This window comes from Sinocyclocheilus grahami, unplaced genomic scaffold, assembly GCF_001515645.1.
Source record: "Sinocyclocheilus grahami isolate Dianchi unplaced genomic scaffold, SAMN03320097.WGS_v1.1 scaffold1818.1, whole genome shotgun sequence".
Taxonomy (NCBI): domain Eukaryota; kingdom Metazoa; phylum Chordata; class Actinopteri; order Cypriniformes; family Cyprinidae; genus Sinocyclocheilus; species Sinocyclocheilus grahami.
The window spans coordinates 84,140-104,020 of NW_015506997.1; the positions used below are offsets into that span (position 1 = coordinate 84,140).

Genomic DNA, 19,881 nt, shown 5'->3' on the forward strand with positions numbered 1-19,881 from the left:
CTTTTTTTCTGGACTCCTTTTTAATGGTTAAATTACATTTTATCAATCAAAAAGCATGTCTAATTAATTAAAATCATGAAACTTAATTTAACATCACTTTATTAAAAGTTTAACAAATATTACATGTTTAGGGCCCTATAAAATGTTTTATTTTTCCAACCTTACGTTTTATTGTAACCAAATTCTGTTTTAACATTTGAAAGCATAAAACTCATTGAGTTTTACTCAAATGAAATGGTCAAATGCTCATGAAGTGACTCTCAGAGCAGTTCTGGAGATGTTGTTCATGTATTTATGTCCTCATTAATATCGTTAATATCACCGGAAGCGTCACGAGTGTTTCAGTACGAGTACTACACAAAACCATGCGTCTGTGCCATTCATTAACACAGAGACACGGAGAATTCATATTTAAATATGTATCGGCTTAATATTTACAAATACTAGTGGGAGTGGGCTCACTTGTGTGTGTGTGTGTGCGCATCGGGCGGAACTCCGCTGTGCGTGATGCAGAGAGCGTGACCATAACGTAGAGACCAAAATGATATGCCATTGTGTAAATAAGATAAATAACTTAAGGCTATTTAGTTTGCTTAATAAAAGAACAAGGTATATACCTGTTCTATAGGAAAGGTAACTTTAAATGACATCTGTTGTGATCTGGCGCTATAGAGAAAATATAATTAAATAAAATTCACTTGACCTTCAAGGGGGGCGGGGGCGGGCTGCCCCCCTAATATAATGGCAGGGGAAACACTGCAAACTGTTGTGATTGATCTGTTTTCTCTCTCTCAAAAACGCAAATTTAACCCAGTGCAACTTATTTTCCAGAAAATATGGTACTTGTGGCTTTGATATTAATACTTTGTGCATGTGAAATTACTCACTTCTGCCTCTTTGCCATTTGTGCTCTAACATGAGCCTCCACTTTAGTGGGGTCCTGCACAGCTTCCGTCCCCAAGACCCTCATCAGATTAGAGATCCGCACTGCACACAAACAGGAACATAATAATAAGATAAATAAAGCACAAAGCTGTAGTGAAGCTGCTACATCAAAAAAAAAAAAAAAAAAAAAAAAAAAAAAAAAAAAAAAATAAATTAAGGAATTAATACTTTTATTCAGATATGATGTGAAAAATCTTTAACTGAAAAACAACTGTAATAAAGAATGTAGGTGTGCCCAAACCTTTGACTGGTAGGTTAACATTAAATACATTTTAAACCTCCTTTGTGTGACTGGTGTCTAACTGGTAACGTACCTTTAGGTTCAGGTGGAGGCATAAGCCCCAATCGGACCTTTTCCTGTAACTCTTTCTGGGCTTCTCTGCGTGTTTGTCTCCTTAGCTTCTTCTGTTCCTTCTTGGTCAAATACACACCCAGAGTCACTGGCTTGTCTATATCCACTGAGAAAGAGAAGCAAAAAGAGAGAGACAGTAATAAAAACAGAAAATGTTAGTTAAAAAAAATTCAGATTAATGTGTCTTTTGAAATTTAACCAGTTTCTGTTTGTAGAAGGTTTTGATGTGTCCATGTATGTATCAATACCTGGTGGGGCCATCTGAATTGGGTGTTCAACTAGGTTGGTGACTCCATGCATCTCCACCTCATCAAAATTTGTATGTGCAAATCTGAGAAAAAGAACAGAAAAATGTGATAAGAAAACTTTCACTAAATTCTGTTATTAATTATCAAAAGGAACAACATGAATGTCAGATTGTATGGAAAATGGCACTTTGAATTCTTTACAACTGTTCCACAGGAAGAAAGTCATATGGTTTTGGAAAGACATGATGGCAAGTAAATGACATTTACAGTTGGCTCAACCATTTCATTTAAAACCATTTATTTTTAATGCAATTTACATGATATATAATTGTCTATTGACGTCTAAAAGCTGAAAGATCTGAAAGCTGTTGGCTCTTACAGTTCTATTTGGGAAGGCAGAATGAAGGAGTCCCACCACTCTATGTGAGGAATCTCCCCCTCTCCCAACTCCTTCTTGGGGGCAATAAGAGCCAGTTTAGTGGAGGCCTGTATGCCTGTCTTTTTGGCAGCCTGAGAAATCTCCATCTGTAGTTTCTCCAACTGAGCCTGAAAAAAGGAGATAATATTGTTTCTCACTTGTTATTGCGCAAAGCCATTTTAATGTATAGTTTTTAGAGTCAAAAATAAAAAGCCATGCTGTTATCTACCTTTGTGCGTATGCGCTGGGCGATCTTCTCAAAGCGTCCCTGTTCATGGAATCTAAACCCTCTCTTGGCTCTCTGAGCAGGAATGATAGCCACACGTGGGTCAAAGTAAGACGTGGATTCCAGGTCATCACTGGGCTTTTCCTTTAACTGCTGCCGAAACTGTTCCCTCTTCACTGCTCTGATGTTGGCTAGAGACAAAAAAAAAAAAAATAGAACATTAGGAAACAATGTAAAGTGAGAGATTCATATTTCTGTGGTAGCACATGGTACCTTTTAGAGTGGGCATACGATGTGTGAGCTCAACTTCTTTCCCACTGGCATCAACAGTTCGTCCAAGCTCATCCAAAATGAGGGGTGTTGGCTTTGTGACCTCGCGTGGTTCCACTTTACTGTAAGAAAATGATAAAACTTCACAAACTATTTTTTAGCAATAAATTATTTCTAAACATTAAAACCTATTGATATGTAATAAAAATGTTGAAAACATGTTTGTTTCCAATATTCTTCTCTAGAGCTGCCGAAAATGTCTACATGCCCTTTCTAAGGTTAATTTTAGGTGTATACAACACTCACGGTGGTGCTATGCCCATGGCATGCAGGTTAGCCAGGGCTACCAGGTTATGTGGCCCTGTGTTTCCCAAAGCACCCAGAATTCCGGGTTTCATAGCCAGTGTGGACTGGATCTTGGCCTGCAGCTCAGCTGCCTTGCGGGCTTTCTCTATAGCATCATTCATGAAGTTAGCAGCCTGGGAGGGAGCGATGGACTGGGTCGCACCCACTGCTGGAAGGATGGGATGTTGAGCACTAGAGTCTGTCTGAGAGGGAATCAATCTAGGCTATAGGGGTCAAAGAGAGAACAAAAGTTTTGTATTTATTTTTCTCCATCCAAGCTTAGATGACAAAAAAATGACAATTTGAGGGCTGCAACAGAATGGGAAACTCAGATTACTAATTACTAATGAACAGAGAGATAACACTGCTACTCTGTACAAGTTGTAATGTCATATAATATCAACATTGAAGTTTAAGGCTGCACTTAATGACTGTATTGATCAGGGATGGGCAACTCCTGTCTTGAAGGCGTGTTTGATTAGGGCTGTAATTAAACTCTGCAGGTCTTGCACCAGTTTTTGCCCATTGCTGGTTTTGATAGTCGACTAAGGCCCTGTCCACACGAATGCGGTTATTTTTAAAACCACAGCTTTTTCTACGCGGTTAGGCCATTCGTCCACACGCAAACGCAGCACCAGTTCACTGAAACCGAACATTTTTGAAAACGCCTATTGTTTTTTTTTTAAACGGAAGGAGGAAAAACTTCTATACTTTTATAAGTTTATAATAATGCCCGTGTACGTGTGGACATGGCCTAATAACTCTTCAATTAAATTATTAATTTAGGGTTTCTGGTTTGATCAAATGTAAGTCCATAAAAAGCCTTAAACAGTATAACAAAAGTCTTAATTATTTTAAGAGGTCTTAAATTTGCGGAAGGAAAAACTGCAATACAGCTACATGATTATTAAACTTCAAAAGGCAATGATTTAAATAAATAAATGTGAGCTCTGCACATTTCAAAGTTAAAACATGACATGGTTTCACATTCATCAGGACTGCGGTTTCAAAGCAGTTCACAATCAGTGAATAATGCACATTTGTGCCTAACAACTGCTTATGATGCACCTTCGATGAACTGACAATGTTTACGTTCTGGTTTTTATATTATAATATGTTGCAGATGATTGCATAATTAATGCCTCTCATCTTTTTGAAAAAGTAGCTGAAAGTAGTAAAGCATTGACATTTCAAAACAAGAGTCCTGGTGTAATATGTCCATATGCATTTTTTCCCCTAGCTATTACTGGTATTTTGGTTACCAATATTTTCATTTACACAATAAACAGTATCTGACATTTAAATTAATGTAAACTCTACTAGACTAAAACATTAATGCATTCAGTATATATATTTTATTAGTATTGCCACAATCCTTTAATTGCCTTTAAATTCATGATGATATCAGCAAAATCCAATGTCGATGGACCGCTACTTTGTGGGTATTGATATGAACCAATAAACCAATTTTAATACATATGTAAATATTGAATAAAAAAATGTAAAGTACTTGCAGTCACCCTGTTTTGCAGTTGAATGTTGCCCCAGCTTGTTTAAGTAAAAGAATTTGAGAAACCTGATTTATATTGAGATTATATAGGTTTGTTCTGTAATGGCAAGCCGTATTAATATTATTTGTGCTAGTTTTAAAAAAGGTCTTAAAAAATTTTAAATTTGATTTGAAGAACTCTTCAGAAACCCTGTTAATCGGATAGTAAATCCAAAACACATTAATTAAAAAAATTATAATTGTTGATTGCTTAAAGAAATTAAAAATACTAAACTGAAAGTGATTAAAGGGGTCCTATTATGCTGTTTTACAAAGTCTTCATTTTGTTTTGGGGGTATACTATAACAGGCTCTCATACTAGGTTGTTCGAAAAACACATTATTTTTCACATATTTTACATTATTACAACACCTCTTTCCTCAGTCTGGCATGACGGCTCGAATAGTTCCTGTACCAAATGAAAGCCCGCCTTCTGGAATATGAAATGTGCTGTGATTGGTTAGCTAGGCCAGTGTGTGTTGTGGAAATGTAGCGCGGTTTAGCTTCACTTTCGTTTGATGTTTATCAAATGCAACAGAAATGGCACCGCTTAGGAGTTGGACAACGCGGTGGTCGCGCCAGTGCGACCGCTCACAAAAATGAGTCGCACCGGCAGAAAAAATGGTCGCAAAATGTGACCATTTGGTCGCAGTCTGGAGCCCTGTACTATTTAAACTGAACTTAGCTGGCCGATGACATAACTGAATTCAATGATGTACTGCCTTTAACTGAAAATTGAGTGTTTACTATTGTCCTTTTGCATTGACACTATTTTCCTATTTTGATACTGTAAAGCTGCTTTGACACAATCTGTTTTGTTAAAAGTGCTATATAAATAAAGGTGACTTGACTTGACTATATTGTGATATAAGATTTTGGTCTTTTCATCCACCCCTAGTCAGTTTCAGAAAAGTCTGACTCAATTTATGCAAAATGGACTATTTTTTTCCTGCTGAGTTCTTACAATCAATGACACTGACACCACAAATACGCATACAAGAAGCCAGGATCAAACGATTGTACACTGTGAATAGGAATGGGTATGGCAGGATATTCCGTACAATTTTCAAAATGAATTGTAAATTGTATTTTCAATTGCGTTTTCCACATGTGGATGCCTAAATTGTGACAATCCAAATGTAATAATCTAATGCAAATCTTGTATTACCGTTTGTGTTTTTGCTTTCGCGAGCGCACAGTATGGAGCCAGATCGGCCTCAAAAATAATACATTTATAAAACAAAATTGATAAATTCACAGCACAATTTACATTTACAAAATCCGATTCGTAAATTCAAAACACAATTCATAAATACAGAAGTAAAAGCATAAATATTTCCCCAAATGCTCACACAAAAGCATCGTACCTAAATAAATTTAAAATGTTCACACAAATATGTATATATCAAGTTCTTGAATTAATTTTCATCAAACATTTATGAATGATGTTACATATATTTATGGATCGTTGAATCTGCATTTGCAAATCATCACACATGCGTGGACTGCTTTGAATTTGTGTGTGGTATTTTTGAGACCTTCCTGGCAGGTTAAGATTCATAAATATCTTTTTTTGGAGAATGTTCCGTTCAGCCAATCGCGGTGAGCTTTTAATCCACCAATCAAAACGCTCTTTACTGAACAGACTCAAGAAGACTCAACGCTGCGCTTGTACTGTCCATTGTTTCTATGCATGATCAGCATGATTACAAATGTGATATTGATTTTATACAACTGTTCAATAAACAAGTTAATATTAAGAGACTTACGTTTTAGACACCATATTGCCTGTTTTTGCTCCATTTCGCCAACAAAAATAATTCCAAACTAAGCCACAGCACTGTTTTGCGTCTCTGAGCAACATGACGGTGTCTCATTCCTGAATGAATCAACCGTGTAAATGATTCGGTTCAATCAAAATGACTCACATATTAACAGTGACTTGCTGCCACCTACTGGCGGTTTTAATTTCACATTTAAAGTTCCAAATATTTCAATTATCAAGTGTTCAACTTTTTATGTTAACAATATTAAAACATTTACGCATGTGTAACTGAAGGTTAAATGCATTCATGTCATGCATTAATCAATGTGTAAATGCATCTAAATGCCACTTCAGATGAAGCTTCTGTCTTTCCTCTGCATTGCAAAGATACATTTTGTTGATACTTTCATTTGCTTGACAACAGCCCAAATGTCTTATTATAATTGACTGATTAAATATAAGAATTTGACTCAAATGATAATGCACACTTTTAGGAAAAATGGCTTTAAGGTAAAAATGACCATAAAAGGAAAAAATCAATTTGAACTTATTGGAAAAGACTCATTTCTGTCACTGCTGTGAACTGACCACCACACAGTATATGAAGAATATCAAAAACTTTAGGAGTCAGCTGTCCACTGTAGTCCTTAAGATATCAGCACAGTAACACTCAGTCAAATTATCGTTATCGATAAAATCCCAGAAAATATAGAGATATAATTTTTTGTCAATATCGCACACCCCTAGCCACCCCAACCTGTTCTGTGCAATTGGCAGAGCTGAATGTATAGTTTAACAACGCATACACCATTCTAACCCTTGCCAAAGAAGAGCTCTCTCTCTCTCTCTCTCTGTGTTTAACCAAACTCGGATTAACTTAAGTTTATTTACAAAAGAAATCAGTCAGTGTTCTTTTCATTTTCTCTCTTCTTCAGCCAGTAACACTCAGTCAAATTATCGTTATCGATAAAATCCCAGAAAATATAGAGATATAATTTTTTGTCAATATCGCACACCCCTAGCCACCCCAACCTGTTCTGTGCAATTGGCAGAGCTGAATGTATAGTTTAACAACGCATACACCATTCTAACCCTTGCCAAAGAAGAGCTCTCTCTCTCTCTCTCTGTGTTTAACCAAACTCGGATTAACTTAAGTTTATTTACAAAAGAAATCAGTCAGTGTTCTTTTCATTTTCTCTCTTCTTCAGCCCATTCTTTTTCTCACCGTAGTAAGCGGAAAGCAGTGAATGAGTGATTGACAGCTAATATAAACCAATCTAAAATCTGCATTAAAGTAAAGAATTTAAGGATAAAATCTGTTAATACAGGTGCATCTCAATAAATTATAATGTCGTGGAAAAGTTCATTTCAGTAATTCAACTCAAATTGTGAAACTCGTGTATTAAATAAATTCAATGCACACAGACTGAAGTAGTTTAAGTCTTTGGTTCTTTTAATTGTGATGATTTTGGCTCACATTTAACAAAAACCCACCAAAATTTGAAATAAATTAACTTTTCCATGACATTCTAATTTATTGAGATGCACCTGTAATTTGTAGTTGTGGTGCTCATTAATTTTTGGTGAGTGCTCCTAACTTTTTGAAGTTGGGAGCACCAGTGCTACAAAGTAAAAAAGTTAATTTCAAGCCCTGTTTCACATGTTAAGGTTGAGTAAAACAATAATATCCACATGCTTGGGTAAAAGTTGGCTTCTCTGTCTGATAACAATAAGGACGTGCGCCGACACAGACGTTCCAGAGACACAAAGATAACAGTGTGCTAAGCAAAGTTTCTTTCATTGCTTTGTGTTTTGTTCTTAAACCACTGTCCCATGAGGAAGCGTAAATATGTCCCAAGATCATTTTGCTATCAGATAAGCTCTCTTCTCGGCTCACTCGGGGTACAGCTGCGCTTACCTGCAGTTGTGAATGCAGTGATGGACAAATGGTCTTTTCTCAGTCGACTGCTGTTTGGATTTCATGCGATTTCTCAATGTGGTGGTGATATTATGATAACTCCGTTTCACTGATCATTTGATCAAAAGTAATTCCATTTTGTACGATTATTTAGTAAGATCATAATAATCAAAGTAATTCCAAACTTCGAAAGGCAGACAACGACATTCTGCAATCAAATACAATCAATTTGTTACCACGCTCCACAGCACCACCTAGTGAATTTAGTTATAACTGACTTTTAGTTTGCGTGCTGAGGATTTATCATGGATCCCTGCATTTACGGCCAGCAAAGCAAAACGTAATAAAATTCTAACAGTATTTTTATTTTTTTTATAATAATTGCATAACAAATATTCAACTACTTGTGTACACCCCTAACTGTGAAACGTCAGCTTAAGAATACCCAGAATGAACTGTTACCCCCAGGTAAAGCAGTGTGAAATGAGAAACAAGATCCCACAATAACTAGTTCAAATGTGAAAAGCCCTTCAGAAACTGTAAATTTAGGAAGCATAAAAAACTATACCTTAAGCTCTCTTTTGCGGTTCTTCTCTCCAGCTCCTTTATTGCCACGCCTGTTTTTGCTTTCCTCAAGGGCTTCAAACAGACGCTCAACAAAGCTGCTTGCTGAATCATCAAGAAAGGGCCTTAGCTGGTCTAAAAGAAGAAAAATATTGATCACTGTTAATGAAAAGAGCCTCACGGAATTCTCAGCTGCATTTAAAAACACACAATATGAGTAATTCTGCACATAACCTGTTGCCATTTTTTTCCAAGTGCCACCAACACCACTTGTGAACACCCCACACATCATCCTAATCTACATAAATTAGAACTACTTTACAAACATACATTGGCGATTTAGGTGTACAATAGGGCTGGGCGACATGTCAAAAATATCTTATCGATAATCACCTTTAAAAATATCGCGATATCCGATAATATAGTCTACCTAAGCCCCATCTCCACCATGCCCCGCCCCCGCAGAGACAACATTGCCGACATGCACCATAAACACACACCATGTTCAGTTTGGTCTTAATTATTGCCACAAAGTTTGGTTTTACTTTTTTAAGCTTGTGCTAAAACTAACAGAAAACATTAGCTTTGCTGTTATTTTCATGTTGCTAATAATTTCCACTCTGTTTTTATCAAATGTGTTTGAAATGAATTTCGTTTTGTGAGGAGGACTGTTGAAGAAAAATAATAGAACGTAAGTTCATCATGGTGAAGTTGGACATTCTGGCAGTGATTGTGAGAATGATAAATGCATGTTGATGTCATATAATAATGTCTTGAATAAAATATGCCTATTTTCCGATGTTTCTCTTTCTTTTTGGCATTATCGCCTGTGTAGACATTTCATGATGGCAAGTTTAATTTCCTTAATTTTAATAATTGCAGCGTTGTTTTTAAACTTGTAGTCAAGCTATAACATATTTGATATTTATCATGTATGAGTAAAATTATGCAGGGATTTAAAAACTAATGCCAAGCTAAAACGTTAAAGTTTTTTTTCTCCCTTTCTGGTAGCCTACTAGTTCGGAGGTCTCTTTTGGCCCGTTTTTAACAAAATAAAAATTACTGCTTTATTTATTTAGAAGCAGGGTAATTTAAATTTCATTTCTGTATTGTAATTTTTATAATTTTTATTTTATTAATCAAAATACAATGCCCACAACGTAATATTCAGTGTTGGGCTGCCGAAACTCCGAATGTGTGCATGTTGAGGGGCGTGCTGAGAAGCTTACTAATGTCTTCATCCATTTGCAACAAAACGTTATAGTTTTATTGCAAATTAATTAAGAATGTTATAACTCAGCTTAATTAAACAATTATATTGTATACACGGTTTTAAAAATCTGTAAAAAAAATTTGCACTGAAATGTGCGCTTAAGGAATTTGTGTATTTTAATTATACCTGTCATGTTTGTGGTTTTTCCTCATTATACAGTCTGTTTAAATAAATATTCAGAAACACATGCAGTGCTACTTTGTCTTTTTTCTGTTTAACTTTTATTAAACTGCAGATCAAAATAGAATAGGCCTATACCCTAAATAAGGATAAATTGTTTTGGAATACATCTCCAAAATAATCGCATACACAGATGCACGTTGCCATTACAGTAGTCAGCGCCGAACAACAGGCAAATAAAATATAAACTGAGGTTACAAAAGTGATTCAGTCAAGATCAGTGAGGAATTTTCCTTTCTTTTGTTCTTTGATTAACATTAATGACTGGCAGCAGCGGCTACTGTCAATGCAGGGATGCAATACACCCTTGTTTTCTTTCTCAGCTCTTTACATTCACTTAAGACATAACCGATTGTATTTATGGGATATTTCGATATAATTCTGTGTATTTGTCCATTCTAATGCGTAAGAATGCGAGAAAGAGAGCTCAGTTCAGTGTTCGCGTATATAAGAGGCTGCTTTTGTGCATGTGCTTTGTGTGTGTGTGCGCAGCAGTGAGTTCTATTTCGTCTTCTTGCAGTTGAATCTTTTGAAATCACAATAAATGCGCATACAGAAATTGAGAAGCAGAATCGAAATGTAATTTTATCACAAGTAATTTGATTTCTGACCTTACACATCTGATCTGATTTCCAAAATTGGAATAGCTTTTTGATTCCCAAAATCTCCTACTAAATTATTTAATTCTTGCATGCAAAAAGACCTGTATGGTGACTATGGGGCTATGCAAAATATTTTTATTTTTAAATAAAAAAAATATTTTTAAAAGTTTATCATTTGTCATTTTTCTTCCGATCATGTTGATAATCGTCTGTTACCTGACTGTTGACATCGACATTGCGATACTTACGAGACATCGTCGATATACGATAATATCGTCATATCGCCCAGCCCTAGTGTACAACAAAGATTAATGTAAATTTGTAACTCAGATGCCCACTGTTTAGTGCAATTATCAAATAAAGAATATGTTCCTGTTTCATAAAATAATAAAATGAAACTCAAAAACAAATAAAACAACTCCTTGTTTAAGCTCTTGTTCTGTCCAGGCTGCACTATTGCAATGCTCTCTTGGAAGGTCTTCCAGCCAGTTCTATCAAACCTCTACAATTAATCCAGAATGCGGCAGCAAGATTCATTTTTAACGAGCCGAAAAGAATGCACGTCACACCTCTGTTTATCAATTTGCACTGGCTACCAATAGCTGCTCGCATAAAATTCAAGGCATTAATGTTTGCCTACAAAACCACCACTGGCTCTGCACCCTTTTACCTAAATTCATTACTTCAGACTTATGTGCCCTCTAGAAGCTTGCGTTTTGCAAGTGAACGTCGCTTTATTGTGCCATCCCAAAGGGTCACAAAATCACTTTCACAGACTTTTAAATTAAATGTTCCCTCCTGGTGGAATGACCTGCCCAACTCAATCTGAGCAGCTGAGTCCTTAGCCATCTTCAAGAATCGGCTAAAAACACATCTCTTCCATCTTTATTTGACCCTCTAACTCTAGCACTCTCTATTATAATTCTATTCTTTATAAAAAAAAAATTAAAAACTTGCCCCTTTTAGACTTGCACTATTTATTTACTAACTGCTTGTTTTCTTAAAAAAATAAAATAAAAAAAATAACACGTGTAATAATTCACACATCTTCAATCAATGACTTAAATGGCAAAACAAATTATGCCTAACAGTATGAAAATGTTTTCAATCATTTATAAATATGCAATTACAACTGAACAATGTATATGTATACACTCTCCACAATCCACTTTCTGACAGCTCCAATTTACACCTTGAATTGACAAAGATGACAGTCTCAAAATCACACAAAAAAAGTATTTCTAATTGATATAAACAGAATTAAAACATATAGAATCAAACATAATTACTTAGGCTACTACTAAGTTACCACAAACGCTGACTGACACCGGTAATTTTTAATACATGGTTCAGCTCAGTGGTGCAATTGGCCTTAAAAGTTAACACAGGCGGCTTTAAACCTTTAAACATACTATATACTTAAAGTAGCTAACGCTCAAAAATATCATAGTTTCTAAGTTATTGTTAGGACTGAAAATAAATTTTGCGTAGTTGCGTAGTTGATTATAACGGTCGCGGTTAATACCAAATTTCCATTTTATTACAGTAACTATAACTATAACAACTATAAGATTTTGGCAAATGTTGATGATGTTTTAAAGGGTTTCGGTAGCAAACTAATCGAATCGAGTCCTTAGCCATCTTCAAGAATCGGCTAAAAACACTTCTCTTCCATCTTTATTTGACCCTCTAACTCTAGCACTCTCTATTATAATTCTATTCTTTATTAAAAAAAAATTTAAAAACTTGCCCCTTTTAGACTTGTTAGACTTGAAACTGCTTGTTTTCTTAAAAAAATAAAATAAAAAAAATAACACGTGTAATAATTCACACATCTTCAATCAATGACTTAAATGGCAAAACAAATTATGCCTAACAGTATGAAAATGTTTTCAATCATTTATAAATATGCAATTACAACTGAACAATGTATATGTATACACTCTCCACAATCCACTTTCTGACAGCTCCAATTTACACCTTGAATTGACAAAGATGACAGTCTCAAAATCACACAAAAAAAGTATTTCTAATTGATATAAACAGAATTAAAACATATAGAATCAAACATAATTACTTAGGCTACTACTAAGTTACCACAAACGCTGACTGACACCGGTAATTTTTAATACATGGTTCAGCTCAGTGGTGCAATTGGCCTTAAAAGTTAACACAGGCGGCTTTAAACCTTTAAACATACTATATACTTAAAGTAGCTAACGCTCAAAAATATCATAGTTTCTAAGTTATTGTTAGGACTGAAAATAAATTTTGCGTAGTTCTTTGATTATAACGGTCGTGGTTAATACCAAATTTCCATTTTATTACAGTAACTATAACTATAACTGTAGCAACTATAAGATTTTGGCAAATGTTGATGATGTTTTAAAGGTTTTCGGTAGCAAACTAATCGAATCGAGTCCTTAGCCATCTTCAAGAATCTGCTAAAAACACTTCTCTTCCATCTTTATTTGACCCTCTAACTCTAGCACTCTCTATTATAATTCTATTCTTTATTAAAAAAAAATTTAAAAACTTGCCCCTTTTAGACTTGTTAGACTTGAAACTGCTTGTTTTCTTAAAAAAATAAAATAAAAAAAATAACACGTGCTTCTCTAATCTTTTTGTATTCTATCTATTTGTTTTCTTTTTATTTATACAATTAACAAAAGCAAAAAAAGGCCTCTAACACTAGCTTGCTCTATTCTAGCTGTTTTATTTATTATATGATTTTTTTTTAAAAACTTGCTACTTGTACAGCATTAAGCTAACAGACTTGTTATAGCACTTGTATATCATTGCTCTTCAGTTGATTTTGATTGCTTCCATTGTCCTCATTTGTAAGTCGCTTTGGATAAAAGTGTCTGCTAAATGTCTAAATGTAAATGTAAAAGTAAAATGTAGTTTTCAGTGTCATTGTTAATTCATTACAATTAATAAATTCTTAATCTTAAAAGCCATTCAGTTAAATTGATTTTAATATTATGCTATGAGACTTTGGATAATTAAAAAAATGTCCTTTCTGGCAATCAGGTTACCTTTATAAATTTTTGTAATAGGGTATTTTTTTGTCTCTAATCACATCTTTAATTTAAAATCTTTAAAGGGGTCATCGGATGCTCATTTTGCACAAGTTGATATGATTCTTTAGGGTCTTAATTAAAAGTCTATAGCATACTTTGGTTAAAATTTCTCAATGATAGTGTAAAAAACACCTTTTTAAACCTGTCAAAATCAGCTCTGTTTTTATCAAGCCATTATAGTCTATGTTGCTTTAAATGTTAATGAGCTCTGCTGGCCCTGCCCCTCTCTTCTGAGCTGCTCTCAGAGAGATGGTTTACTTTAGTAATTCATCGTAAAACTAGCTAATTAGCGCATTATTAGGAAAGGTGATTTGCAAAGATTCATAAAAAACCCTTACACTCACTTCTTCTGTAGATGAGGCTGGATCACGAATGATTCGAGCGAACATAGATGCATTTAGGCTGATCGGGAGTGGAGCAAACACTTCAAAGCAAAAGTAACGTTAATCCTCTGCGTCTTCAGCACCTCAGATGTCGGGAGTAAATGACGATTGCTATATTCATTATTACATCCAACAATAACGCACCTCAATCGCTTAATCTGAGACATCTTGTCTTCCCCTGCACCAGAGTCAACACAATGGCGGACTGATGACAGCTCACTCAGGGTGGGTCTAAGGTAAGACACCAGTCCAGTCTGTGCTGAAACACTACTGTCAATCAACTATCGTGGGAGGAACCTGTACAGAACTACGTCATTCTGACAGGAATCTCAGAACAGCCTGGTTTGAGAAAGGGGATTTTAAAATAGGGATTTTTTTTAAAAAACACTGGATGGATTTTTATAATTATAGGATGGATGTATACACACACACTTCCAACAAACATTTATGTTCAAACAACTTGAAAAGTGAATTTTGCATCCGATGACCCCTTTAATACTGGCTTGTTTCCACATACCCCAAGTTAATGTTTTAGATTTAACAGAACATGTCAGATTTCCCCCCCTACTGTTGATTAATATTTAACAGAGGTTCAATATAGGTTATGAGGTTTCAACTGCTGATTCCAATATTGATTTTGGGCAAGTTATTTATGTCTTGCTCAATATTTACCAACCATTTTCATTCCCAGGCCTACAATCCTTCTCAAATCTGTATAAATCCAAAAGCAAAGTAAAAACTTAAAATATGTCAAATTAAGGAACTCTTTAATTAGTCAGTGCGTAAATCTAAGGTAAGCAAGTAATTTTCTACTACTTTTCTTCCCATTGCAAATAAATGGGAAGCCTCTTATATATTAACAGGTAACATTGTGAGAATATAGTTTACCTTGTGTAATACCATTTTCACATGTATGATTTATCCTTCCCCATAATGTTGAAAGAAGTTGATTCCATTACATGATACTTGTATAATTTTGATTTATTAATCCTTTAAGATAATCCTTTAAATGTTTATCACCCCACAATTTTCCGAACTCTTCTAGAAGAATGACTACTGTTTTTAACAACCCATTAGAACAAATACATCAGATAGAGAATAATATTATCAGCAAGTGTTGCTAAGATCTTTAGGGTGATATTACACTTCAACAGCAAACCTACACAGTGTGTGTGGAGCACTGGCTGCTGTCAGACTCCTTGTGCAGACATAAAACTCACTGGATTACTACAATTAATGGCAAAATAAATGTTTGGAAATGTAAAATGATAAGAGACACACTACACAGCAAAAGATAGAAATTACTGACTTAAAACCTTTTTTTTGTGACAATACTAATGGCCTAAGACTTTTGCACAGTATTATGTACGTGTTTGTATATATGTATATATATATATATATGTATATACACACATACATACATACATACATATACACACACACACAGTGCATGTATGTATGTATGTATGTATGTATAGAATATAGGCATTAGTATGTACGTGTTTGTATATATTTACATATATAAAACTACAAATATTAACAAACAAAAAGTGGAGCTGTCATTTAATTTCTGTCATGCTTATCCATGTGACAACAACATCAGTCATCATGAATATATAAACTAACTTTTTGAATTGCTAGTAGACAGTTTATGATATTTTCTTTCCAGCCTGTTTTGTGTGTAATATGCTGGTGCAATAATTCCATCTATCCAGGTATTCACCCATGAAGTAGAACAACCATATCATCACTATTTCTGTACTGGACAACTACAAGGAAAACTTCTTACCTGTGGTTTTTCTTTTGTCCAGGCCTTTTCCTACACAGTGCAATGCTGCTGTGACCACAGTGGGTTCAGAAAAACCAAGGACCTTCTTTACTGTGCGTTCCACCCATGGCCTCAGCTCATCAACCTCACGCTTGGGCAGAGACATGCCGGGGGGGGGGGAAATCTAACAAACAACAAAATGTAAACAACAAAATGCAATACTAATGTCAAAAACTAGCTTTAGTTTAAGATTTTTGTCATGTTTCACATTAATGGATAAGTCTTACAGTTTAGTTGCACTCCTTTACAAAGAGCTGCTTGTAATTGTTCTCAATGTCTCAAATTATTTGCTGATTTATTAACATTGCACTCCTTCTTTGAATGTTTCCAGTTCACACATCTTCAATCAATGACTTAAACGGCAAAACAAATTATGCCTAGCAGTATGAAAATGTTTTGAATAATTTATAAATATGCGATTACAACTGAACAATGTATAAGTATACACTCTCCACAATCCACTTTCTGACAGCTCCAATTTACACCTTGAATTGACAAAGATGACAGTCTCAAAATCACACAAAAAAAGTATTTCTAATTGCTATAAACAGAATTAAAACATATAGAATCAAACATAATTACTTAGGCTACTACTAAGTTACCACGAACGCTGACTGACACCGGTAATTTTTAATACATGGTTCAGCTCAGTGGTGCAATTGGCCTTAAAAGTTAACACAGGCGGCTTTAAACCTTTAAACATACACTTAAAGTATATACTTAAAGTAGCTAACGCTCAAAAATACCATAGTTTCTAAGTTATTGTTAGGACTGAAAATAAATTTTGCGTAGTTCTTTGATTATAACGGTCGTGGTTAATACCAAATTTCCATTTTATTACAGTAACTATAACTATAACTGTAGCAACTATAAGATTTTGGCAAATGTTGATGATGTTTTAAAGGATTTCGGTAGCAAACGAATCGAACCTCAACATAAACACTTACCTTTCACTTTATTCAGCTGTTATATAGCGGCCCAAAGCGTTTCTTCGTTATTACTTAATTGTCGTTGTTTTCGTCCGCAACACCAAACGACATTGATAAAAAATAAACCGCTGACTGTTTAAGGCGACAAAATATTCTGAAATGTTTCTAGTCTTCTCTGCTCCCACGGTGTCCGCTGGCTGAACGTTTTCCAACGGCAACACGGAAACGGATGTTTCTGGTGAAAGTTTCCGCCGGAAAGCCATCATAGACATAATAAATACCTAGACGCCTCATTGGCCGCTTTGAGCCGTTGCTGCGATACGTCAACGCGTCCGCCATGTTTGTGAGGGCAAGACTGCCTTAAAAATAAATGGAGGTAAACGGGGGAGCTGTGTTTTTTTCTGGATAAAAACACGATAACGTTTACATTCAGCAACCGATTTCAGAGGTTTGTGATCTACATGGAGTTCTGCCTCCAGTTATTTAGTTAGGTTTGGAAAATTATTAATTTTCGTAAGAAATTGTGAAAGCTCACACTTGTCTCACTTCAAGTCAAGTCAAGTGAAGTCAAGTCAAGTCTGCTTTATTGTCAATTCTTCCACATGTACAGCACATACACACAGAGAATTGAAATTGCGTTACTCTCAGATCCTTGGGTGCATACAGATAACATAAATACAGATTAAATACAAAATACAACTATACACTTGTTGATTTGGTAGATTTTTTCGGTTTACCATTCTAATGTTAATGTAGTATAACTGTGACATATACATGTAATGTAATTTGAATGTACATTAAATGAAATTAAGTACTTTCATTGCTTTCTCTGTCTTCAACCCCAACATTTTAGCTTTTCTTGTGCTGCAGGTCAGAACACAGCTCATTCCCTTTGAAATAGTGGAAGAAAATCGAATTAAAACATCTTTAAGCACTAATAATTTACCATCATTGAGAAAATTGAATAAAACCAGCGAATACAAATCAAAAAGTGACACTTTGGTAGTCTGCTTTTTATTTTGATTGCACTCTATACAGATAAACTCCACAACAAATAATAACAAATGCAACTGATAATCCTTTATGGATCCAGTAAAACTTACAGTTACAGTGGTAAAATATTATGCACTGATACAGTGCACAGTAAAAATATAGTAAAAGTGAAATGTAATATTAAAAAGTATATGTAGTACAGGTTGTAGTAAAGTGAATAATATAAAAAGCGAGTACAACAGTATATAATAGATTTATAATAGCACAAATTGTATGTATAATATCATAATAAATAAATAACAATAGATGAATAATAGCAAGTAGAATATGTAATATCAAGGGTGGAATAATACAGAATAGACAATAATGAAGAATAAATTAATAGTAAATTATAAAGTAAAATAAATAATCATGATATGTAGTTTTATAATAGTATTTGTGTAATAATTATTAAACAAAGTAAGACACAACTAATGACATGACAAAAAAAATGACGTGTTTCTCCACCGCTTCCCTCAAGATTTTCCTATATTTTATTCAATTAATGAGTAAAATAATGTAAACAACTTGACAATGCTTGACATTTTGCTCTACAATGCAAAAAACAAATTCTGAAAAAGTCGGGGGAGAGAGAGAGTGCAGTGTTTCCCCTGCCAACGGCACCCCCCGCCCCCCTTGAAGGTCAAGTTAATTTTATATAATTATATTTTCTCTATAGCGCCAGATCACAACAGAAGTAATTTAAAGTTACCTTTCTTATAGAACATGTCTATACCTTGTTCTTTCATTAAGCAAACTAAATAGCCTTATGTTATTTATCTTATTTACAAAGATAGATTAAATGAATGTTTTATGCCTTAAAACAAAATGTAAATACACAACACAGAATTTCTGAGCAAAAAAATCATAAGGCTATTGTAAGAATAAATGAAACTTGTTTTATGCTTTCAAATTAGACATGCTAAAACAGAATTTCGTTACAATAAAACATAAGGTTGGACAAATAAAACATTTCATAGGGCCCTAAACATCATATTTGTTCAATATAACTTTTAATAAATTGATGTTAAATTGTTTAAGTTTCATGATTTTAATTAATTAGACATGCTTTTTGATTAATAAAATGTTATTTAACCATTAAAAAGGAGTCCAGAAAAAAAAACTGAATCTACCCCTTCATTCAGGGCTATTCTGGGTTTTAACTAGTACAAAAAACATTACCCTAGTGAAAAAAGTATACTTTATTGCATTTGTAATATATTACCTGTTTTAATATTACGTTGCAAATATACTAACAAAAAATTTACTATCTTTAAATATATAAAAAGTATATTAGCAGCATGCTTTTGTCTATTTTCACAATACAACTTTTAAAACAACTGTAATTTAGTATATTTTCAAAAAATTTATTTGACAAGAATATACTTGAATTGAAAGTTCTGTTTATTTTTTATAAGTATATTTATTTGCACTTTACTTAAATATATTTTATGAATATTTTTTAACTGTGTGCTGAAAATGATCATTGTAACAATGCATTGAAAGCATACTTTCAAAGTACATTATTAAATAACCTGAAGTTGTAGTATATTTTAAGTCACATTTTTGAGTACATTTTAAGTTTACTTCTTCGTGCTTGGAATTCACTTCATTACTTGGACATACATTGTTTTCAGAAAGTAATAACACAAATAAATAAACGAATGCATTATAAAGTGTACAGTCAAGTAAACACTGTCTATATTACATGGCCAAAAACTGAAGTTCACTCACTCTGCATTAATATTATATCATTGCATTATTATAACATATCATTATAAATTGTATGGAGAAATAAAGCTGAAAAACAACAATTGGCATTGATATCTGTATAAAGCTGCAGAAGTAGTTCCCCAGGAATCAGTTTTTAGTCTCTTTCAATATTGTTTGGAAGTGGAATGACATACAGTTTGTCTTTAGACCTAATAATTACACATTTACACTTGAGTGATTGAGGATGGACAGCAAATA

General features: G+C 34.1%; 1 protein-coding gene across 1 annotated transcript in view; it reads right to left on the reverse strand.

Annotated features, from left to right (window-relative positions):
* LOC107572828 (U4/U6 small nuclear ribonucleoprotein Prp3-like) overlaps window positions 1–17,109 on the reverse strand; it is a 27,233-nt gene extending 10,124 nt beyond the window's left edge. The window contains exons 1-11 of the mRNA XM_016259261.1: window positions 16,897–17,109; window positions 15,911–16,073; window positions 8,600–8,735; window positions 4,325–4,352; window positions 2,766–3,028; window positions 2,463–2,581; window positions 2,193–2,380; window positions 1,925–2,091; window positions 1,546–1,628; window positions 1,260–1,403; window positions 888–987 (exon numbers count right to left, since the gene is read on the reverse strand). Of these exons, the coding sequence (XP_016114747.1) occupies window positions 888–987; window positions 1,260–1,403; window positions 1,546–1,628; window positions 1,925–2,091; window positions 2,193–2,380; window positions 2,463–2,581; window positions 2,766–3,028; window positions 4,325–4,352; window positions 8,600–8,735; window positions 15,911–16,055 (1,373 nt within the window). The 5' untranslated portion in view covers window positions 16,056–16,073; window positions 16,897–17,109. The remainder of the gene's footprint in view (window positions 1–887; window positions 988–1,259; window positions 1,404–1,545; window positions 1,629–1,924; window positions 2,092–2,192; window positions 2,381–2,462; window positions 2,582–2,765; window positions 3,029–4,324; window positions 4,353–8,599; window positions 8,736–15,910; window positions 16,074–16,896) is intronic.
* Between the last annotated feature and the right edge of the window lie 2,772 nt (window positions 17,110–19,881).